This window comes from Dermacentor variabilis, chromosome 4 (genome assembly GCF_050947875.1).
Source record: "Dermacentor variabilis isolate Ectoservices chromosome 4, ASM5094787v1, whole genome shotgun sequence".
Classification (NCBI taxonomy): Eukaryota; Metazoa; Arthropoda; class Arachnida; order Ixodida; family Ixodidae; genus Dermacentor; species Dermacentor variabilis.
Genome location: NC_134571.1, coordinates 140,513,003 through 140,533,802, shown reverse-complemented (window position 1 = coordinate 140,533,802; position 20,800 = coordinate 140,513,003). Strand labels below are relative to the sequence as shown.

At 45.7% G+C, this 20,800-nt stretch overlaps 2 protein-coding genes across 5 annotated transcripts in view; one reads left to right on the top strand and one right to left on the bottom strand.

The window, feature by feature from the left end:
- Positions 1-19,299, top strand: part of LOC142579860 (ATP-dependent RNA helicase DDX54) — a 49,853-nt gene extending 30,554 nt beyond the window's left edge. Inside the window, exons 15-18 of the mRNA XM_075690480.1 lie at positions 1,732-1,836; positions 7,003-7,107; positions 11,439-11,557; positions 19,079-19,299. Coding sequence (XP_075546595.1) covers positions 1,732-1,836; positions 7,003-7,107; positions 11,439-11,557; positions 19,079-19,254 — 505 coding nt within the window. The 3' untranslated portion in view covers positions 19,255-19,299. The remainder of the gene's footprint in view (positions 1-1,731; positions 1,837-7,002; positions 7,108-11,438; positions 11,558-19,078) is intronic.
- The window catches only part of LOC142579861 (E3 ubiquitin-protein ligase RNF19A-like), a 123,600-nt gene continuing 117,711 nt past the window's right edge, over positions 14,912-20,800 (bottom strand). For all 4 annotated transcript variants that reach the window (XM_075690482.1, XM_075690481.1, XM_075690484.1 and 1 more), the window contains one exon: positions 14,912-17,919. In XM_075690482.1, coding sequence (XP_075546597.1) covers positions 17,706-17,919 — 214 coding nt within the window. In that variant the 3' untranslated portion in view covers positions 14,912-17,705. The remainder of the gene's footprint in view (positions 17,920-20,800) is intronic.

Sequence of the window (20,800 nt, the reverse complement as noted above, 5' to 3'; positions counted from 1 at the left end):
AGGTCAAACTTAAATATAACAACTTCAAAATAACGAAGTAAAGTGCCAATTTTACCAGCTTTGTTATACCGAGGTGTATACAGTCCACACTCGTTATAATGGATCTGCATACAAAATACCTTCGTATATAACGGACCATTCTTCTCACTTAGCTTGGTCTGCCTATATTATCAATGAAACAAATTCTACTAACAGACCCTTCTATAGTGGACTGTCGGCTTCAGCGGGCAAAATTTTGTGTGAATTTTGTCTGGACAGTGCATATACAATGCACACAACTATTTCTGGCCACTAATCAAGTGTGCGAAAATGAACATTAAGTAATCAAAATATAACCGTCGAGCTTCCCGCAGTGGTTTACCGGGCTACGCCCTGGTGGCCCTCGGAGAATTTTCGGGATGGCCACCTAAAAGGCTCACTACCGCCCTCGAGTGTCGGCTCAGTGCCGAGGGTGCCGTTGGGCCTAACCCACTCGCTTCAATGCCATAGCATACAGTGCTTTGAAAATAACCACTGACAATCGCAAAATGCATTGTTTGCTTTATTTCCCATCAAATCAATTCGCTGTTTGCAGTGTTCAGACTGTGAAACGCATGATGCGGCCAAGCCATCAGATGCAGCTGTGGCCAGGTGTGGGCTCCTATTCGAACTTGCTTCGTTCATGCTACAAGTGCCACTTTTTCGTATTTCGCAGGCTTTCTTCCAGGCCTGGGAAAAAACATTTATGTAGCACATGTTGAGCTGCAGAAAGCTGGATCGGGAATTTTTCAGGATGATCTGCAATTTTCTCGTTGACATTTTGCTCTGAATATAATATTTGTGAATTTGATTAATAAAATAATAATAACTTATTACGTAAATAGACGAAATACAAAAAACTGTCTTACTTGCTCCGAATGGCAGTGGACAACATTACCTGGATTCTGTCGAGTTACGTGGCACTTGCATATTTGACATCTTGGCACGAGTTGCATGGGACAGCCAGCACATCCGCCTTTGTGCAATACTCTTTGGGCCTTCGAAGCATTTAATAAACAATAATAATAAGATGTGCTGTGCAGCCCTTGCTTTTCACCTCACTATGCCACAGTGTATGACGTGGTCATAAACTAGCATTGAGGTGGAAGAAGTTTAATCTGTACCCACTTAAAATGCACTAATGGCTAAGAAAAGTTGTAACTACTCCCTTGCCTAATCTGCATACAACTTTGTAACCACTGACCACTTAAACCTTAGTGACTCACTTAGTGCCTACCAGTTAGTGCACATACCATGATCACTTTTCCTGGCGTAGAGGCTAACTGCACTGCTTCAACTTCTGGTGTGGCTGACCTCAAAGGTGCTGTGCCATAAAATATGTTCCACTTTTATGGAAAGTGCAGAGGTCTGTGTAGCAGATTCCGGCATCATTGCATACATGGTGGTGTCTAAAATGTGGATAAGCATTGAAAATGCATGAAGGTGTGACGGTGACCCCAGCAAAAAAGGTATAGCCACCAATGGATGCGCCTCTGTGACGCTTTAATATACTATGATTAAGAGGTGTGGCAATACTATGCCACCTGCTTGAGTGGGGCTTGTCCAAGTGTACATCGCTCACGGAAACAAAAGCATCTCGCAGTCAGTAGGTGTGGAAGTAGATCTGGAGTGTGCATGTTATGTGGTAGTAGTTCGTGTGAATGTCAAAATGACTGTTGCTGTCTCCTTTCACCTTCCAACACTGTCATACAGGCTGGAACTGGAGAAGAGCTTTGAGCAGCAGGCGTCTCAAGCAGTGCTTGACTTGACAGGGGACGACGACAAGTACCTCAAGCAGCAGAAGAAGGCCCTCAGATGGTCAGTGGAGCGTTCCTTTATTAATACCTTGAATGCAGTGGCACTTCAGTGGATGGAAAACATTTGTTATACGTGACTGGTAGCTCTTTCAGTAGCTCTTTGATGTTTAGCGCCCATCCTGTCTTCAAAGATAAGCACTGCAGAAGCTGCAGTACATATCTTTGTACTCGCGCACAACATTCTACTATTAGGGATGATGACAGAATGGTAGAAAGGAGGTAGGGGGAGGAGGCGGAGAATGAGCTGCCTCCTCCCCGCCAGTCACAGTCACGAAACGAGAGAATTAACAGCACTGCCATTCTTTGCTCATGACAGCTCGCATACGTAGGAGGAGCACGAAAAAGGGGAAAGGCCAAGTGAGAAAGCATGCCTCGTTTGGACTCTTTTCACTAAAGGAAACATTACCACAAGACATGGCAAAAGTTGCAGACAAATTGGATAAATGTACATTCAAGATATGGTAGGATGAGGTACAGTACCGTATTTACCCGCGTATAACCCGCCCCTGCGTATAACCCGCACCCCTAACTTTGAACTCGGCGGAAAAAAAAAAAAAAAACTCGCGTATAACCCGCACGTTTACCTGAAAAAAAAAAAAAAAAATGAGCGCTAGAAAGATGCAACTCACACTCAGTGATCATTTCGTTTTCAGAACATTTATTCAAACGACCGCCACCACGTCACTGGTTATCCGATTCTTAATCGTCGCCGCTCTCACTACTGCCATCCGAGGCTTCATCGCCACTCTCAAAGACGTAGTCGTCCTCGGAACCATCCAGACTATTACTGATCGCACATTTTTTAAAGCTTTTGCGCACCAAATCGGCCGGTATCGCTTTCCACGCATCCACGATCCACTGGCACAGCAATGGAATATCAGGCCTTCGCACGCGTCCCGTCGGTGTGAGGGCGTACATGCCGTCGGCCATCCACTGGGCATACAGCCGCTTCACGTGTGCTTGAACGGCTTGTTCAGGCACACGTCGAGTGGCTGTAGCATGGACGTCATGCCGCCAGGTATTATGACGAGGTCGGTGCTGGTCTCGGCAAGGCGAGCCTTCACCGCATCAGTGCAGTGGCCTCTGAAGGAATCTAGTACGAGCATCGACCGGCGTGCCAGCAAGGCACCTGGTCTTCGCTCCCAGATTACTCGAAGCCAGTCACCGACTAGGCCACTGTTCATCCACGAATTTTCTTCCGCACGCACAACGATTCCTGGGGGCAGTGGAATGCTAGGTGTAGCGTCTTGCGTTTGAAAATCACATACGGGCGCAGTTTCGTGCCGTCAGCCAAAGCGCATAGCATGACTGTGCAGCGCAGCTTGGCATTTCCGCCGGTCAGCACGCTGACTGATTTGGAGCCCTTTTTTTCCATGGTCGTGTCCATCGGCATCTCAAAGTACACAGGTGTTTGATCAGCATTTCCCACCTGAGACAGCAAATAGCTGTGCTCCTTCCGAAGTGCGATCACATATCGTTGAAAGTTCAACAACTTTTCCTCGTAGGCTTCAGGAAGCCGCTGGCACATGGTTGTTCGCCGCCGCATAGAAAATCCATGTCTTCGCATGAAGCGCTGAAGCCATCCACGGCTTGCACGAAACTCACGTGGAATGTTCAATTCCCGGGCCAACTTCAGGGCTTCCATTTGCGCCATCTCAGTCGAAACAGCGTGGCCACGACTTCTCTGCTCCTCAATGAACTTCGCAAGCTGCGTCTCGAGGTGGGGGTACGCGCCAGTCTTCGGACCCCGAAACGCTCGCCTGTTCCGGTTCGTTGCTTCGAGACTCTCTTTTTTCTTCCTCCAGTCGCGAATGCACGACTCGTCGACGTCATGCTGTCTTGCAGCAGCTCTGTTGCCGATTTCTTCGGCAGCGGCTATAATCTTTAGCTTCTCTTTCGCTGTGAAACACTGCCGTCGAGTCGCACTCATGATGCCAAAACAAAGCAGGCAAACAGTGCAAACTGGGGTAAGTACACTAAACAGCGCCTAACGCGAGGCTCAACAATGCTGGCCTTTCGTTGGCCCTTCATCGGCTTGACAAGCGTCGATGACGATGGGGATGGCGGACTACACGGGGAGGCTGCCGCACATTGCGGTGAAGCCGACCCCCCCCCCCCCCCCCCTCCCAAGGAAAAAATTCGCAGATAACCCGCACCCCCACTTTTTAAACGCGTTTTTTCACATTTTGGTGCGGGTTATACGCGAATAAATACGGTAAGCTTCTGCTGCTCTAAAAAATAAACACCGTGCAAATTTGTTCAGCGGACAACTGACACTGGGTGTACAGTCTCAAAGGTGTAATAAAACACCACCATGTCAAGATGACACGACACAAGCAGCCGCCCCGCAAATCAACACTTCTGTGCCCGTCACAGTGTCTTAAAGAGCAACTATGGTGGTTTTTAACCATGTTAGCATATTACCATGTTCAAATGGCATTGACAGTCCTGGCACTTGTAGGGTGGTTCAGTTAGCGTAGAAATTGATCAGTAATTTTAAATAACCAATATAACGAGGTACCGAAACCAAAACGGGTAGCTGCTTTGTGTGACATCAGGATGAGTCAATAACATCAGATCCTACACTACCGTAATGACACGCAGAACGCATGCTAAACAAGCAGTACACATGTTGCTAACGGCAAAACAGTTAAGCTAGCGATGTCTCTTTTTCAGCTCTTTCAAACTAGGCAGCAGCAATTTTAGCGATGTTGTGAGCGCTGAAGGATCGCCATTTTCTTTTGGCCTGCTGCTGCCGCACGAAGTATCTGACGTGCTCAAGGTCAACGCATCGTGCTGCAGCAGAAGGAAGAGAAGCACCAGTTATGACATCTATCAAAACGATGATTGTCAGCCGTGGTCTCATAGAAAATAGAGCCAGTTTCGTCGTTTCTGGGCAAAGCGACGCTGTAGTCTCCGACATCACAAACACAGGGTGGCCAGTAAAAAGTCATACATTCATAGGCATGTGTCGGGAACATGCAACCGCTCTATAAAATTCATTTTCAGGAAAACTAAAGGACTTCCGGTCATATTGTTTCGCATAGGTAGTCAGAGTGCAAAAAAGAATACATATTCAAAATTTTATTAAGGTTAGTGGACAGTGAAAAATTGCCGTCGTTGCCCTTCAATGGCTGAGGCATTGCTCGAGTTCATGAGTTCGATCCCAACAAGGGTGGTCGCGTTTTGACAGGGATAAAATGTAGAAACACTCATGTACTCAGATATGAGTGCATGTTAAAGAACCCCACGTAGTCAAAAACAATCCGAAGCCCTCACTACGGCGTACCTCATAGTCCAATCGTAGTTTTGTCCCGTAAATACCCATTATTCAAATAATGTTCAATACTGCTGGCGCAATGCGATATGCTGTTTGTGGCAATCACAACGCTAACCTTCTCAGAAGTTATGAACAGTGGCACACAATGACGCGTCAAGTAAACACGTCCTGTTACGTGTTCTGTGTACTACACAGATGAACAGACGTGGTACACGCGAGTCACTGTTTAACTCGCTACTCTCGTATTGCATTAAATCCTGAAGAAATTTAACATTCACGGTCACCATCACCACCAATGACCGTTAATCAGTGCAAACAGGAACAAAAAAAAGAAAACTTCGCTTACATCAATACCCGTAGTGTGTGGGATCTGCACAAGTTTTTTCAAGTGGCACGGTAATATGTCAAATATTGTACTTAGGCACATTATCTTATCAGAATGTGCTATGCTGTGGCATGCCTGGCACAGATAGCTTGCGGGGAATGATGCATGCAGTGTTCCCTTTGTTCAGCAGTGAAAGTGAACTTATAGCAGGTGTCAAATTATTTTCTGTGTAAATCTTTAATTGATTTTTATTATATATAGTGGACTTGCAGTACTTTTTTAGTGACACGTTATTCCTAGGATTCACCTTTGATAATAGAGACATTGCACTGAAACGGTTTGTATAGCTTTCCTTGCAGATTTGGTATTCTAATGCATGGAGCGTTTTTTAAGACTATTTGATAGGCACTTTGCTGTGGACCTATTATTATACTGTACATTCTTTTGTGAGAGCTGCCGTTATACCTTTTGCAGCAGAAAAGGGGTGCCCATTTTTTAGTGCACAGCTACAAAGTTGTAAGCTTGATTCTTTAAGCTTTTTAAAATTGTTCAGCCTACAACAAGTACGGTCGACTTCTGTTAATCCGACCCCGACTAAAATGGATTGAATTAAACGGCGGGTCGAATGAAACAAGATGCAGGTAAAACACCAGAACACACCACTGTTTCATTTGGCAATGTTTACCCGATTCTAGTACGCCCCTGACTCAAACGCACACCTACTTTCTATGTGTCCAAAGCAGTAAACTAAAGTAGAAATGTAATGCACACCCGATTTCTGAGCAAGAAAAGTTATTTGCACAATGGCAGCTGGTTTCCTAAATCAGCTTCATTACAGGTATTTTTAAGGTTAGCTTTGCCGCAATACATTCGTGTTATGCGGCAGCAAAGTGTACTAACATTACGAAGGCGGTTTTGGTTTCGGTTTTGGTTTCGTGTTCACGTGCACTGCGCAGGCAATCAGCCCAATTTTCTTTTTAAATATAGGTGCGCATTAGAATCAAACTTTGAATTAACTCATTGTGAGATTCGGTTATTGCTTCAAACTGTTCCTAAGGTGGGCCAAAACTAAGCGTTTTTGACAAGAGGTGAAATATGCTCAACACATGCACTGAACCCTAAGCACCACCGAGGCAGACGCTGCCACTAAAGGGGTTGCTATCAGGATCACCATAGCGTTCAGGCACATGGGTGCTGACTGGTCAAGTTCGAATTATCCAGCGAAGGCCAATTTCAGGATCGATATAATGAAGGTATTGGCCCATAGAAATACATGGATGCCAGTTGGGATCTTCAGCCAGGATCGAATTAACTGAAGTTGAATTAATGGAAATCTACTGTATAATGAAAAATCGGGGCCTAAATAAAATGTCTGCTCCATACAGTGACTAGAGCTGTACTTTTCCTTTTAAATGCAACCTGCTTCATTCAATTCAGCCGTTACTATATAAAAGTGTGTCTATTCCTGAGCCAAGGTAAGTGGGAGTGATGATATACATTTTTATTTTGTCTTTTGCATATTTCACACTCCTTTATGCTTTTTGTTTTGTTGCACATTACAGGGACCGCAAGAAAAAGCGCTTTGTGCGCGACGACAGTGACCCCAAGAATAAGAAAATTCGAACAGAGAGCGGTGCCTGGATTCCAGCGTCATATAAATCGGACGTGTATCCTTTCTTTTGTGTGCAGCCTGCTATTTTGCTTGCCACACTACAATAACTGGAGGAACACTTGCAGAGTAAGCACATAGTGTGCTTGGCAGCCATGTTTGATGTGAGAATGGGTTTCGTGTAAGAGTGAATTTCATTTCTGAGCGCATTCTTCCAGCAGGCATTCATTTCAAGATTTTCTGAAGTGGACATTATGACTCATAGTCACGACATTTTTTTCGCTCTCTGTTTGTTCGGACTGGAAGAACTAGTGTAGTATTACTATTGTGTACATAAGGGTATTGCGATGCAGTTTAACGAGAGCAGACGAACACTTGTCCTGTCTTCTATTTTCATCTGCTCTAGTAACTGTGGTGCACAATCATGAAAGCAGAGGTTTCTCTGCGTGGGTGGCTGCTGTTGTGCATGATTGGCTGGTGCCGTACATAGTGCAAGCCGGCACCTGATATAGTGCAAACTGGGCAGGTGATGTTCGTAAGTGCAGGCGTGAGCTCCAACACCCACACTATCGTCATTCTCTTACCTTCACCGTGACCATTCCTCCATTGTCTTTCCATTGTTATTGTTCCATCATCTTAACTCTGTGGTCGTCAAGTAGTTCTCATTCCAACTTCACCATGTCGCCACAGTCATGAAGTCATTGTTTTTCTGTCGTCACCCTTTCGTAATCATGCCACCATGTAAAGATTGCCTTTCCAGCGTCATCATAACATTGTCATTGGGCCATCATTGTTGTCATGCATGAGTTCGGCATGTTTGAGTGCCAGTAGTTTGTTCAACTAGGTGTTTCCCTGGGAAAATGTGTCCAACTTACTCGTGTGCTCTATGTACTCGCAAATGGTTGCTAAACAAGAACAGCATTCCTCAAGAACACCAATGACAGCTTTGCTTAAACCAGTTGCCAAAGTGCATGGAATTATAATTTTTTGCATACAACAACCAGCTAGCACAAGCAACTGCACAATCGCCTTGTATATCTAGACGTGGACAGACGCATCATTATGTAATGTAGTATCATTCCCATACAGAAAAAGCAAGGAGCAGCTCATGATGATGGTTGAACATGTGTATGAGAAGCTGCATCTTGTCGGAGCTTGTTCTGATTTTTCATATACCCTAGGGACTGCAAAAACATTAGAAAAATCAGGCAGCCTGAACAAATAAGTGCATGCAGAAAACGTACCATTCTATCAGTATTTATGAAGAAGAGGGTCAAGGACGAAGTGGCAGACCATCACTGAGGTGGCTCTAAAAAGAGCCATTGATGAAGAGAATGAAATGCTGACAGTGGTTGCTGTCAAAGCAGCCAACATTGCCTGAACGCAGCCTTTTACTGCCCGAACGGCATGAAAAATTTGGCAATTCGCATTTGCACTGTAATCACTGTACACTAATGACAGCGTCATCAGCACTCATGTTAATTCAGAGGTAGTCGGTAGTCGGACTCATCGGGCCCGCTGGCACAGGCTCTTCATTTTCAGTTTCGCAGTCCTCCAAATCACTCGACAGACGATTTGATCATCAGTTAATTCCACATGGAGGTCGAGCTCGTTGTCAGCATCGACGAATTGTTAAAAAGTTGTCTATGTGGGAATTGCAACACCAGCAGCAAACAGGTCATCAATCATAAATTCCATGGAACGGGACTGATCGGGCACGCTGCCATTAGCTTCAGACAAGATCACCAGGTCAGTACTGAATGTGAAGTCCACATGGTGAAAACACTTGCAAAGCGTGTCTTGTCACCGCTTTCCACCCGTCTGAAAGCATGCCAACAGCAGGCCTGAGATCAGCATTGTAGCACAGCTTGCAAGTCACCTTATTTTTGAGGAAATCCGAGATTATCTGCTTGGAAATGCCAGACTCCTCGCTCACGTTGACTCATGGCCAGCCATTCTCAACTTGCTTTATGGTGGAGGCTTTCTTTTCCGTCGTCAATGTGCAGCAGTGCTTTCTATGCTTCAAAACCATCAGCAAGAATGATGAAGGCGAAGTTGCTGCCAAATCCTTTCAATGAAAAATACGCACCATTGAACAGGAGGAAGTAGTTTGGCAGCGAATGTCAAAGGAGCTAGACCTAGTGCCGCAGAGTGCATGACAGTTTAAAACGACCACACAATTGTGCCTCAAACACTATGTGGCCAAACATAAATCGCTGCGGTGGCCATAGTTGGCTACGGGTGACAGCAGATCAGTGTGTGAGAACTGGTTCAAGGCTTGCTATCATAATTCGATTAATGCTGTTTCAGACCTGTGGTCAAGGGAAACGGTAAAAAAAAAAATGGACGGTGAATTTCAGACATCCTTATACATTGTCTCTATGGAGTACATGGAGGTGCCAAGGTGGCGTCAGAATTATTGGGTATGTCTGAAAAATCTGTCGTTGACTACAATAGGTTTTTAATTCAACCAATAACCTTAGCGCTAACACAATGAACACAGGTAAGTACTAAATTCTGCGACCCTTGCGTCTGTTGTGTTAACACTACAGTTATTGTTCAAAGCTGTCTGTATATTGTGTTTGTGATCCCAGGCACCCATGGCAATGCTAGCAATCCATCTTCACTCACGTCCAGGTCCCTTATAATGATCCCAGTTATAATGACTACTCAGTTATTATGAACAAAGTATGACTGCTAAAATTTTTGTTTGGTCTGTGGCAGTGCGTTCCGCTCTCTTTCTGTCTCTTTAACATTATGCCTAGCATTCTTCGCTCCATCGCTCTTTGCGCGGTCCTTAATCAGAGAGCAAACGAGTATAGCCGATATTCTAATCGACATTGAGAAAAAAATGGAACTGGGGAGGTCATGTAATGCACAGGCTAGACAACTGTTGCACCATTAAAGTTACAGAATGGATACCAAGAGAAGGGAAATGCAGTCGAGGATGGAAGAAAACTAGGTGGAGCGATGAAATTAAATTCGCGGACACTTCTTGGAATCGACACAAGATAGGGCCAATTGGAGATTGCAGGGAGAGGCCTTCGTCCAGCAGTGGACATAAAATAGGCTGATGATGGTGAGTGTGTTCCAAATAGAACAAACATGCCATAGCTTCGAGCTTTTTTAGAGCGAACATGGTAGTAGAGCTGTGTAAATGTGGCAGCTTGGAGAAAGGTTATCGTGCATTGGCATCAAAAACTGTTTTCACAAGGCTAACATTGCGGAATCGTGCTTTGTCAGCAATGGAGTGAGGAGGACGTGGAACTGATACCTTAATTTGTAACGGCATCTACAGTGGTCAAGCACACCGAGTCACTGAAACAGCTTATCTGTAGCAAAGCTCTTGTTGATGAGTACCTGCATACATTGAACAGTTTGGAAGCCGTGATTATTAGGTCAGTATCAAAGAAGCAAAGCAAGCTTATCGATTACTTTGGAAAACATTAAATGTTATTGTTATGCATGCAGACGTTGTTGTTAGACAAAGAATGTGCCATTATCTAGCATTCAGCCTCAGTGACTAATTGACATAGATAAACGTAATCCTGTACAGACTCTAGAGGCTAGCTGGCGATCATGACTTCTTGAACGTTACCTTTGTCTTCTGCATATTAATCTTCAACCCCACTCTTGCACTTTCTTGGTTAAGGTGCTCCATCATTTGTTGCCATTCATCTTCAGTGTTTCTGAACAAGACGTCATCTTCAGATCGAAGGTTGCCGAGATATTTGCCATTGATTCCCAGTCTAAGAGCTCAAATACTTCTAAACGTGCAGTGAATAGCATTGGAAAGAGTGTCTCCTTGCCCGACCCCTTTCTTAATAGGTAATTTTCTACTTTTCTTTTGGAGAACCAGGCTGGCTGTGGAATCTTTGTAGATATTTCCCAAGATATGCACGTATACCTTTTTACTCCTTGATTACACTATGCCCCATGACTGCTAGTATCTCTGCTGTACCTTGGGCACAATTTTCATGGTGACCATAACCATTTCTCTTTTGATCAGGCAGGTCACTCGTAGCTTTTATTCACATTTAATGTGAAGGAAAAGAAGGTGCACATTCCTGGCCCACCACTCCTTTATGGTTTTGACAAAATTTGGGCATGAGGATGCAACAGCATTGCATTTAGATGTCGGGCACATCTTGGGCACATCTTAGTGTACATACGCCCAGTGGAAACTTCTCCCTGCGCCAGAGGAAGGCAAAACTGCCCGTATGTGTGATCTGCATGTCTGCTTTGTTCTGTTGCTTATCAGCAAACACAGCTGCTCCATTCTTGGAATTCAACTGCAGGAAGTGGCTGCATTGCTTTCTCTAGCTTATCATGTCTTAGCACATGAAAAGAATTTCTGGGAAGTGGACCCTTGACCTATTACTTCCTCAGCTACAAGCAGTGGAGGAAGAAGGCGCAGATGGACGCTCGGGACGAAGGAAGCGGTGACGACGATGATGGCGAGGGAGGAGTTGGCAGTGGCCTTGGGAAGCAGAAAATTTCTGCCTGCGGTGAGTGGTTTTGTTTTGCCATGGTGGTGATGGGCATTCACGAGTATTACGGCTGTAGCTGGTATAGGGACATGTCAGACACATTTGCGTTGTCACCCTATGTTGTCACCATTGCCAGAGAAGCTCCCCCGTAATTGTCCACATGATGCCTTAATGCTGATGGTTAAATAGATTGCAGTGGACTTCCGGTTAATCCCATTTTTCAGGTGATTTCATCTCGACCGAAGGACCAAGCCGGCGCCCATACATTTCTATAGGCCCAAACTTCCGTGATTTCAACCTCAAAATTGGCCTTCGCCAGATAATTCGAACTTGATTTGTCGATTTGCAGCAATACTGCCGTGTTATACGGCGAAGCATACTAAGAATGGGAAAGGCCCGCTGTATGCATTTCTTAAGTAGGGAGGCGCGCACGCGCCATTGTCTTCGGTCACAGTGTGAGCACCTGGACGCCTAATAAACATACTGGCAGCCATTCAGGGCTGTTTCTGACGTTACTGTGTACACCATGCGTGTCTCGTATAGGAGACTGTTAACGGGGACCAGTAAGCATTCCTTAATTATCCGTGCGTGCACCGAGAAGCGAAGAAAAGCCATCTGTCTCTTAGGAAAACTAGCAAAAATAGAGGCAGTAAAACGAAAAAGCTCAGAAAATCGAGGGGACGTTTAAAGTCGGCAAAAGAGCAGGGGTCAATCTAAAACTCTGAAGCCCAGCCAGCGTACTTATTAGGTGTCTCGGTGCTCGTACTGTGACCAGAGACGGCGCATGTGCGCGTGTAAATTAAGGGACGGTAATGTAATGTGTATGTCCCGTAACAATGGCACCTTCCCCTTTGCTTGGTATGCTTCACCGCACAATGCATCTGTATTACGTACGGCGAAGTTAACCTTAAAGGCAACTACTGCGAAGTTAAAGAGACCCTGAAACGATTTTTACGATTATCTACAAACGTACTGAGTCGTTAGAGTAGGTCCTTCTGATCATTAATTGACACATCTAAGTGCTCTGCGTAAAACGTGTAATTTATTATAAGGTTTTAAATATGCACATCGCTGCCGATCGCAGCACACTGCTCGGCGGAATTTTAAGCCGCCCCTACCCATATGATGGAAATCGCCCATATGACGTCACTGGGGCGAGCTATCCGATTAGCTGACCAGGGCGCGTGATCGATAATTTTTCCAACTTTATGGTAAACAAATGATGTTTGTAATAGTTGGAACGTTAGTTAATTTGTTTTTATAAAAAGAAAGTAACAGGAAGAGAATGCACAAGAACAATTCCTCACTACACTTAACCACTTCCGGCACACAGCAAGCGTCGTCTACTTGTGTTACAACATGCTCCATTTTGACGAGAGCTCCGCATTCAGTGTCGGTCTGTCTTTTCGCGAGCGCTATGATTCGACTTTGTTGCATTGTGGACTGCAAAGGTAGCAACTGGCAATATGTCAAGCTGCGACATCATGTCCTTCTGCAAGCCAGTAGACGAGCTGACTGGCTGCAGCGCATTGGACAGCCGCTATCCGATGGGCGCCAGGAATTGCGCGAGAATGGTCTGCACGGTGCAGCCACCTGGTGGCATAGAGCTCAACCACACACAGTAGCAGTAACAAAATGTATTCTTCTTTGCTGCTGGTGTAAATTTTTCACAGGATTGTAATCGTTAACACATTGTTTTTGTAAATGTTTAAAATGTTTTACACTTGGTTAGGGCAATATTAGTTCTTTGTTTGGCTGGTTAAGTTCTGCGCCAACGGGTGGCTGGACCGTGGAGACCGATGAGGCAGCTCACATACGTCTACGCTAAAGTTCCTTCATCAGCTTGAGTTTATGACTTCACCGTTCCATCGAAACTTTCTGCTAGTGTGTGATTACCAGAATGCCAGACACGTTCGTCGCTACGACAGAATGCTCGAAACGCACACTGCTTCGATAGTTCTCGCTTGGGGTTGACTGCCAAGCGGCTAGCAGAGACGTTTCGCGCGGGCTGGGGCGGGCTCCAAAACAACCGGAAGTGGACGATGTGACGTAGCATCATGACGCAGAACCAGTGAAGGCGGAGATTAGCCCCGATCGCTCGGCGAACGAGTTGAGGAGAAAAAGCATGGCTAGAGAGGAGGGTAACATGAATCGCTTGTAGCTCCATCAATATGTAACGCTTCACTTAAATTATGGTGTGAATGTTCTAGTTAAGCTGTAACCTACGGGTCTATAAAATTTGTCCGAACCGTTTCAGGGGCCCTTTAATTAGCGACATGTTTCTTCTGCCTTTTGTTTAATTCGACCAGTTTTGTTGGTCCCGTCAGGACGGAATTAATGGACGTCGACTGTATACATGCATGGAATTTTGGAGAAAAACCTTTATAAAACTTTATAAGCCTTTATAAAACATGGCACGTTCCATGTGAAAAGTTACACTCCAACCAACTGCACCATCACAACATTGTCAAAATGCAAGTGCAAAGCACTGCAGTGGCTCACAAAGGCGCGCCATAGCATGCGCTACCGCTCGCAAGGTGCTTGTGAACCAGGATCAAGGAGAAAGAAGTTAGGCAAACCAAGCTTTTGTAGCAATGCCTTTTCCGCTGCTAATCCTTTTGATGCTTTTTGCACTTAATCAATGGTCACAGCAATGCTCAACTTGTGTTATCAATGGGATTAGCCGGCCATGAATGGTGGATGATAAGAGTGGCATAGAATCGAGCACAAGGCATCGCTACAAAATTGTGGCCCACCAGAATGAAGCAGCACACATGTGCCATAAATGAGGGTAAACAAGTGCAGTGCGAGGCTCAGAAGGGGAAAAGCCGAAAAGTTGGTGGAGGCATTCTTCGCAAAGCCCGACTTCAGGTGGGCATGGATGCTCACATTATTTATGCGTGAGGGACAGACAGGCAAGTTCCAGGGTGCATAAGAAGGGAGGCGGTAGATTCCTCTTGACCGTTTGGATTTCGCAATTTTACCTAGACTTCAAGTGCATCTTCAAAGAGAGGCGAGGATAGGCTTGACTGCACTGCGGCTTGTTGCGAGGCTCTGCTCACAAGTGCACTGAATCTACAGTGAGCGAACGCATGCTTCATAGCTCTAAAGTATGGACTGCACATATAACCAAGTTTCTGTGGCAGTGTGCATGCCTTACCCTTCCAGCAAAGAAGAAAAGGGCCGTGGCCTGGGATTAGCAAGAAAATAGTTCTTGGTGAAGCTAAAGTTTCAGAAAACACTAATAACGCCTTGGGGCATGTCCCCTAAGCTTTCCTTTCTCCAACCATCTCAGCTGCATTGGAGAAAGTGTGAAGGAAAAGACACCTTTTTTGCAAAGGAGGACTGGGATGGGTGCTTCAAACAGCAGTGTTGTCGTAGCAATTGCATCTTTAATCAGGCAAGCAAACGCAGGCTTCCTTGCAGACTTTTGTGAGGGCATTGACAGATCTGTGCTTGCACTGTGCATAGAGCTGGTACGTGCAATGCTGGTGATGTGCAGCGCGCGTACATACAACTTTTGCTTTGATGCTGTGTCCTGCATTCTTGGCAACACTAGATTGATTGCATGGTGTGGCTGCAAGGCAAACCGGTCGGCCTTTTATGAAAGGGCCTGACAGAAAAGCTAGGAAGAGGAGTGTGGCCTTCACATCCAGTTTCAAGAAATTAACGTCAGGGGCTCACTTATTTTGTTTCCTTCCACCATGATCAAAATAATAAAAAAAAGGATCTAACTACAGCTTCGAGCTAGTACTGTATTTGCTCAATTCTAAAGCACACTCGGTTTTTCTCAGACAAGTGGGGCAAGTTGGGTGGGTTGGTGATTGTAGAACAGTGCTCAAGAAAGGATGAGGACAAAGAAAAGGTAGATGTAACATGCGCCAATTTCAAACAAACGTTTATTCGGATGCATACAGGTCATATATGCCATTCTTATCCCAGCTACCTCATGCATCGAACAAACAAAAAGCTGTGCAAAACTATCACTCTATATCATAGGTTGAATAGCACAGGCAAGTTAACACTTACTAAAAAGAATGACTGCCACGACACTTTTCTCTAGTATTAAGGTGCATCATTTAATTATCTAAAGGTGCACCGAAGGTTGGCTCTGGATGTAGAAAGCTTTAGTCAGCTCCCCAATTAGTTGACTTCTTTGGAGAAAAAGAAGTGTCATGCCCGCCAAGATAGCCTTGCATCCGCGTTGCTTTTGAATAAACGTTGGTAGTCGGTGCATGTCACGTCTACCTTTTCATTGTACTCATCCTTTCTTGTGCGCTGTTTTACAATTGCCATGCGCTTTTTCTCAGCCACGAGGGGAAATTGCAATGCCCTTGATTGTTTCTTTACCAGGGTTCCACAGTAAGAGAGAGAAATGCGTAGCAATTTGTTCTCGCTTGTCAAAAGAAAGTTGAAAACTCTGGGGTCTACCCTTAGTGGAGGCAAATATCATCCGCAGCCATAACTCTAATCTTTTCTTGTGTTATTCCAATCTAATACTGTGATTACAAGCTGTAGTCATTGCAGTCTGCAAGCACGTTTTATGTCGCGTGACACAAAGTCCCTGTTGTCACGTTCCGTTCTGCTCAAGCCTCAGTGCTAGTTTAGCATGCTCTTTGTTTTTGATTTGACATTGATAGATTGAGTAATGTTTATTAAAAGAAAACTGGCATTGAGTTACAACCATATAGCTTAATGAGCCCGTCTCATAATAATAATGTTGTTAGAATACAATATCAGAATACAAAAGCGAGCCTGCTGAAGCTGAATGAGGGAAAGTACGTTATGCTAGGAGAGAGTTCAAAATTTCGTTTGTACAGCTTAGGTGAGCCTGCAGTGTTTAACTGGTGCAGTCTGTCGGGTGTGGGTTCAATGACCACATATGACTTACCCAGGCAGGGGAGCAAGAAACACACTCTCCCACAAGAAGTGAGCCAAGCTGGGCTACACAGGATGGCAGCAGCCTGGGCACTTGTGCATTAGAGCGGTGGCAAGCAGTCGGTCTGGATTCCATAATCGAGGTTGTCGTCATTGACGGCCTCAGAACTCGGTGGCCGCTTGGGGTGTTAGATGTGCCAACATGCCAGGAATCGGGTGTTAGGGCAAACACAAATCTTGGCCGACGCGGGAGTACTACTTGATCGGCTCGTGAAATGCCCTCTCGACCCTTTGGGCAGCTTAATGGCCAACTTCAACAAAATTTCCTATTGCGTAAAAAGCCTAGTTCTAGGCAGTGTAGATATGAAGAATGTCAAATTTCTTATTCTTGTCTAGTCTTTAACTGCACAGTGAAACACAGATTTGTTATAGCAAAGCAATATTTAGCAAAAATAAACGTAATACAAGCTACACACTTCTTACATACTAATTAACGTGCATTATTTCTTTGTGCATAAAAAAGCAAAATGTAACAAAACAGTTTGACACATGGCATATCATATACGTTCCATTACGCTGTGTTTGTGAAACATCAACTGGTGTACAGTTAGTGAACGTCTTTCCCATTCTGGAAAGATGTGGTCTGGTATGTTTCTGACAATCCACTGGTCTGTGTGGGTGCTGTGCATAGCTTGGTGAGCACACGCTATTTTGCAAATTCAGCTGCATACGCGTGAACTCGTATTGAGAAATTAAGCAAAGAGACATACTGCAAGACCATCACAGTGTCACCCAAGAAGGCTTGCAATAACCTCACTTGCAGCTCATGACAAGAATTATACAGCACATTGCAGACATGGATGTGTGGTTAGATACACAGTGACCAAAAAGGTGTCTGCTTGAGCAGCAGCAGTGATTGTTCAGTGCAGTGGTGTGTTTCAGTCGGAGCGTGTGAGCAATTTAATGTCACAGCATTCTTTGGTGACGGTTAAACGAGTCCTTCCACATGCAGTTAATTTGAAAACAAATATTAGACACGGACGCACACAAAAAGGACGAAGAGTTGCTAGCAGAGTCCACCTCTCCAGTTCTGTCACAGGCAACTTTCAGAGTGCAGCGGCAGCGACCAACGGAAATGGGCATGGAAAAATGAGGGATCTGGTACAAGGATTAAATGGCACTGATAAACAGCGTGATGAGCATGGGCATGAAGTAAAGAGCTTGGTTGGGAGGAAGCAGGAGGAAAAAAGCACAAGAGGGGGGGGGAGGGGTCGTATAGCCATGGCCTCTACATGACGGCCTTGGATTTCTCAATGGCGGGTGCAAGACGTGCATAGCCAGGCCATGGGACAGCACTGCGGACCATGATCGAGCCACATCGCGGTCCCTCCCTGGCACAGAGGGTCAAGGGTGGAGACAGCGGGGGCAGAGCAGGCTGGCGGAAGCCGGAGCCACGCAGCAGCTGGTTCTTGGGCATCAGCGTGTTCCATTTGAGCGTCAGCCTGCACGGATTCAAGATGGAATTGGTCGTTGGGCTGATATTATTGCTGGTTTGATTTTGGCCGCCTGAAGTCATTTGAAGCGACTCTGAAAAAAAGATTTTTGTTGTGTTGTACCTCCACCCGCGCCATTATTCGTAGGGAGTCCCTAACGCCGCAAGCTACCCTGGAGCGCGTAGCGGTATACTTGGAGGCTTGTTGACTATGTATGTGTATCTCGGCCGCGCTGTCGCACTACCCGCTAGTGCGGCCGCATTCGTGCAGCATGCAAGTACGTCGTTTTCCATAGGCAGCGCCTACGCCGCCCTGAACACGTGCGACTCACGCACGGTGTGCATGCCACCTACACACTGCACATGTTTATGCAATGTCTATCGGTGAGCAACTTTTGTTGCACCTGCGTCACGCTCCCCTAGGCTGCTGTGCGCACGTAATTCAACCATTTTATTTTGCTGGCGCCTGCAGTGCAGTTTTGATTTATTTACTCGTATTTCCCTTGTGGCACTGACTGGTGAAGTTTAGTTACATGGAAATCTGGGATTAACATACTTTGCTATATTGTGGCATAGGTAACATTCTCTGGATGTGCACATCAAGGTATGAAAAGTAAAACACAATTTACATTGACGTTTCATTTCGCAACATGTGTCTTTTGCGTTGTATCAAGGCTGTCGGCAAGGTGCACGATCAAGGTTTTACTGCTAAAGAACAATTTAAAAATTGCATTGGTGTATCGCACATCAGCGAAGCCTCACATGCTCACGTTGAATGCTATTGCATAAACCCACCCTTAGGTTGAGTTGATGCAATAGTATCCAACGCAAGCCTGACAACGATGTGTTGTATGTAACCGTGTGTAAACCCATATGATAGATATAAGCACAGTTCATGTGAACCTGAAACGTTACAGCCCATTTGCAGGCTTATTGGAAATAAAGCGTTCTAGTTGAAGCAACCTTATCTTGGTTTGGGAATCAAACCTGGCACCACCACTTTTATATAGAGAAGGCGCGCTTTGCCACCCGAGCTAACCAGGAGGCTAGCTTCTTCGTAGCTTAACTAGTGCTACTTACGGCTAATGCCAATATTTTACTGCCTTGCGCGCGTCATCCAGCACTCGTTCACAGTCCACAGAGTGCTTACTGGTGTGTTCTTTGTGCAGACCGGCTGGGCAAGCGGCACAGCGGCCCCCCGCGCCAGAAGGGCTCGAAGAAGCACTTCCAGAAAGAGCTCAAGACCAAGGAGGAAATCCTCAAGGAACGAAAACGCAAGGCCCGGCTCAACTACCATGCCAAGAAGAAGCACAAGGAGCGGGCCGCCAAAAAGCGCAGGGCGTGAGGGATGGTCAAGTGTATAGAGAAATAAATTGTTCACACAATGTCACAGTTCATGTGTGTGTCTTGTGTGTATGTTTGTGTATGGCTCATGCTGGAGGGGTGCTCTAGCTGTTGTACATTCGTTAGCTTTAGCTTACCGGAGACGTGGACGATAGCAATGCTGGTCACTAGCGACGTCTTGCAACATCCTTTGCGACAGCAATTAAACACTCCACGTGAATCGTTGCTGTGGTCGTTCTGTTGCGTTGACAATAATGCACGCCATATGCTGCGGGTGCGAGGGTGGGCTGAGAAGGCTAGTGGCTTGATGTGCAGTAAGGTCCCTAGATAACTTTTTATCTAGGGACCTTGATGCTCGCTGTTTTCCACCCCGAATGTTGGTCACGTGGTCAGGCACATGCAAAAGGGGTTGGGGCAAGCGGGCGCCTCCTCCTCAGTGCTGTCGAGGCTGTGCATGGCTATCCACGCGGCTGAGCGCGTACACTGCCTGTGCCCTATAATGGAGGTTATCTACGGAGAGTGCAAAGATTCAGCGAGCCAAGGTGGCTGCATTTTCCCAGTCCTTGCGCGTGCCTAGTGCTGGTCATCATGTAATTTAAAGTTTCAGAGACGCTTTCAAACAAGAGGCAGCAGAAACATTAGTTTCCTTCTCTACGCTATTCATCACGCCAGTATTGCAACAGCGAGTGATCTGTTCACGTTTGCCTGTGTGCGCTCGACACCATGCTTCTTAATTTTGTAAGCGAATGTTTACTTCAATTTATACAGCCGATAAAACTACAAACCTTACTTTGTGTAGTTTTCCGATACTTCATGCTTATGCTAAATGCTTCGCCTTTTCGAGCGAAAACCAACCTTTTTCACATTATGTTGCGGTAGCTCTCAGCGATCTCTACACAATCGATCTTTGCCACTGGCTCTGCACTGCTCTCCGTGCGTTCAACAGCTAGGAATTTCTGTTTACCTATATCACATGGCAAGGGCCCATTTCCCATGAGCTTTTCCTTTATATCTGTATGACCAGGCTTCACAGTTATCACATGACGGTTCGTCCTATAGTCTTTTCTTAAAGTGGGGAGGTAAGCGAATCGGGAGAAAATGGGTAGATCCAGAGTAGCATCAAGGGAAGCGAGGTGCGAGGGGGCCTCACCCACACAAGTAGAGAACGAGGAGGGGCCAGAGCCATCCGTTTTGATTTGCCAGTGTGGACAGCTCGCCCGACCTAGATCCCGGGCTCTGCACTCGATCACACTGCATCTGTTTACAGTGTCATGTATTGCATGGTACCGCTTCTATACATAACTACACCCTTCACTGACAGAACAGTGCCGCTCCCCGCATGCACTGATGTAGCACATACTACTGGCATGCAGCTGGCTTGATAGATAGTGTCTCGATGTCTTCGTCACCTGCTGTTCCGTGCGAAGAGGTGCACATTGAGGCACCTCTCACCAGGCCACATAGCAAATCTTGGTTTTATGCAGGAAGTTGTTACATGCCCTCTAAGGAGCGTTCTACCACAATAATTTTTCAAAGTGGTTCAAGAT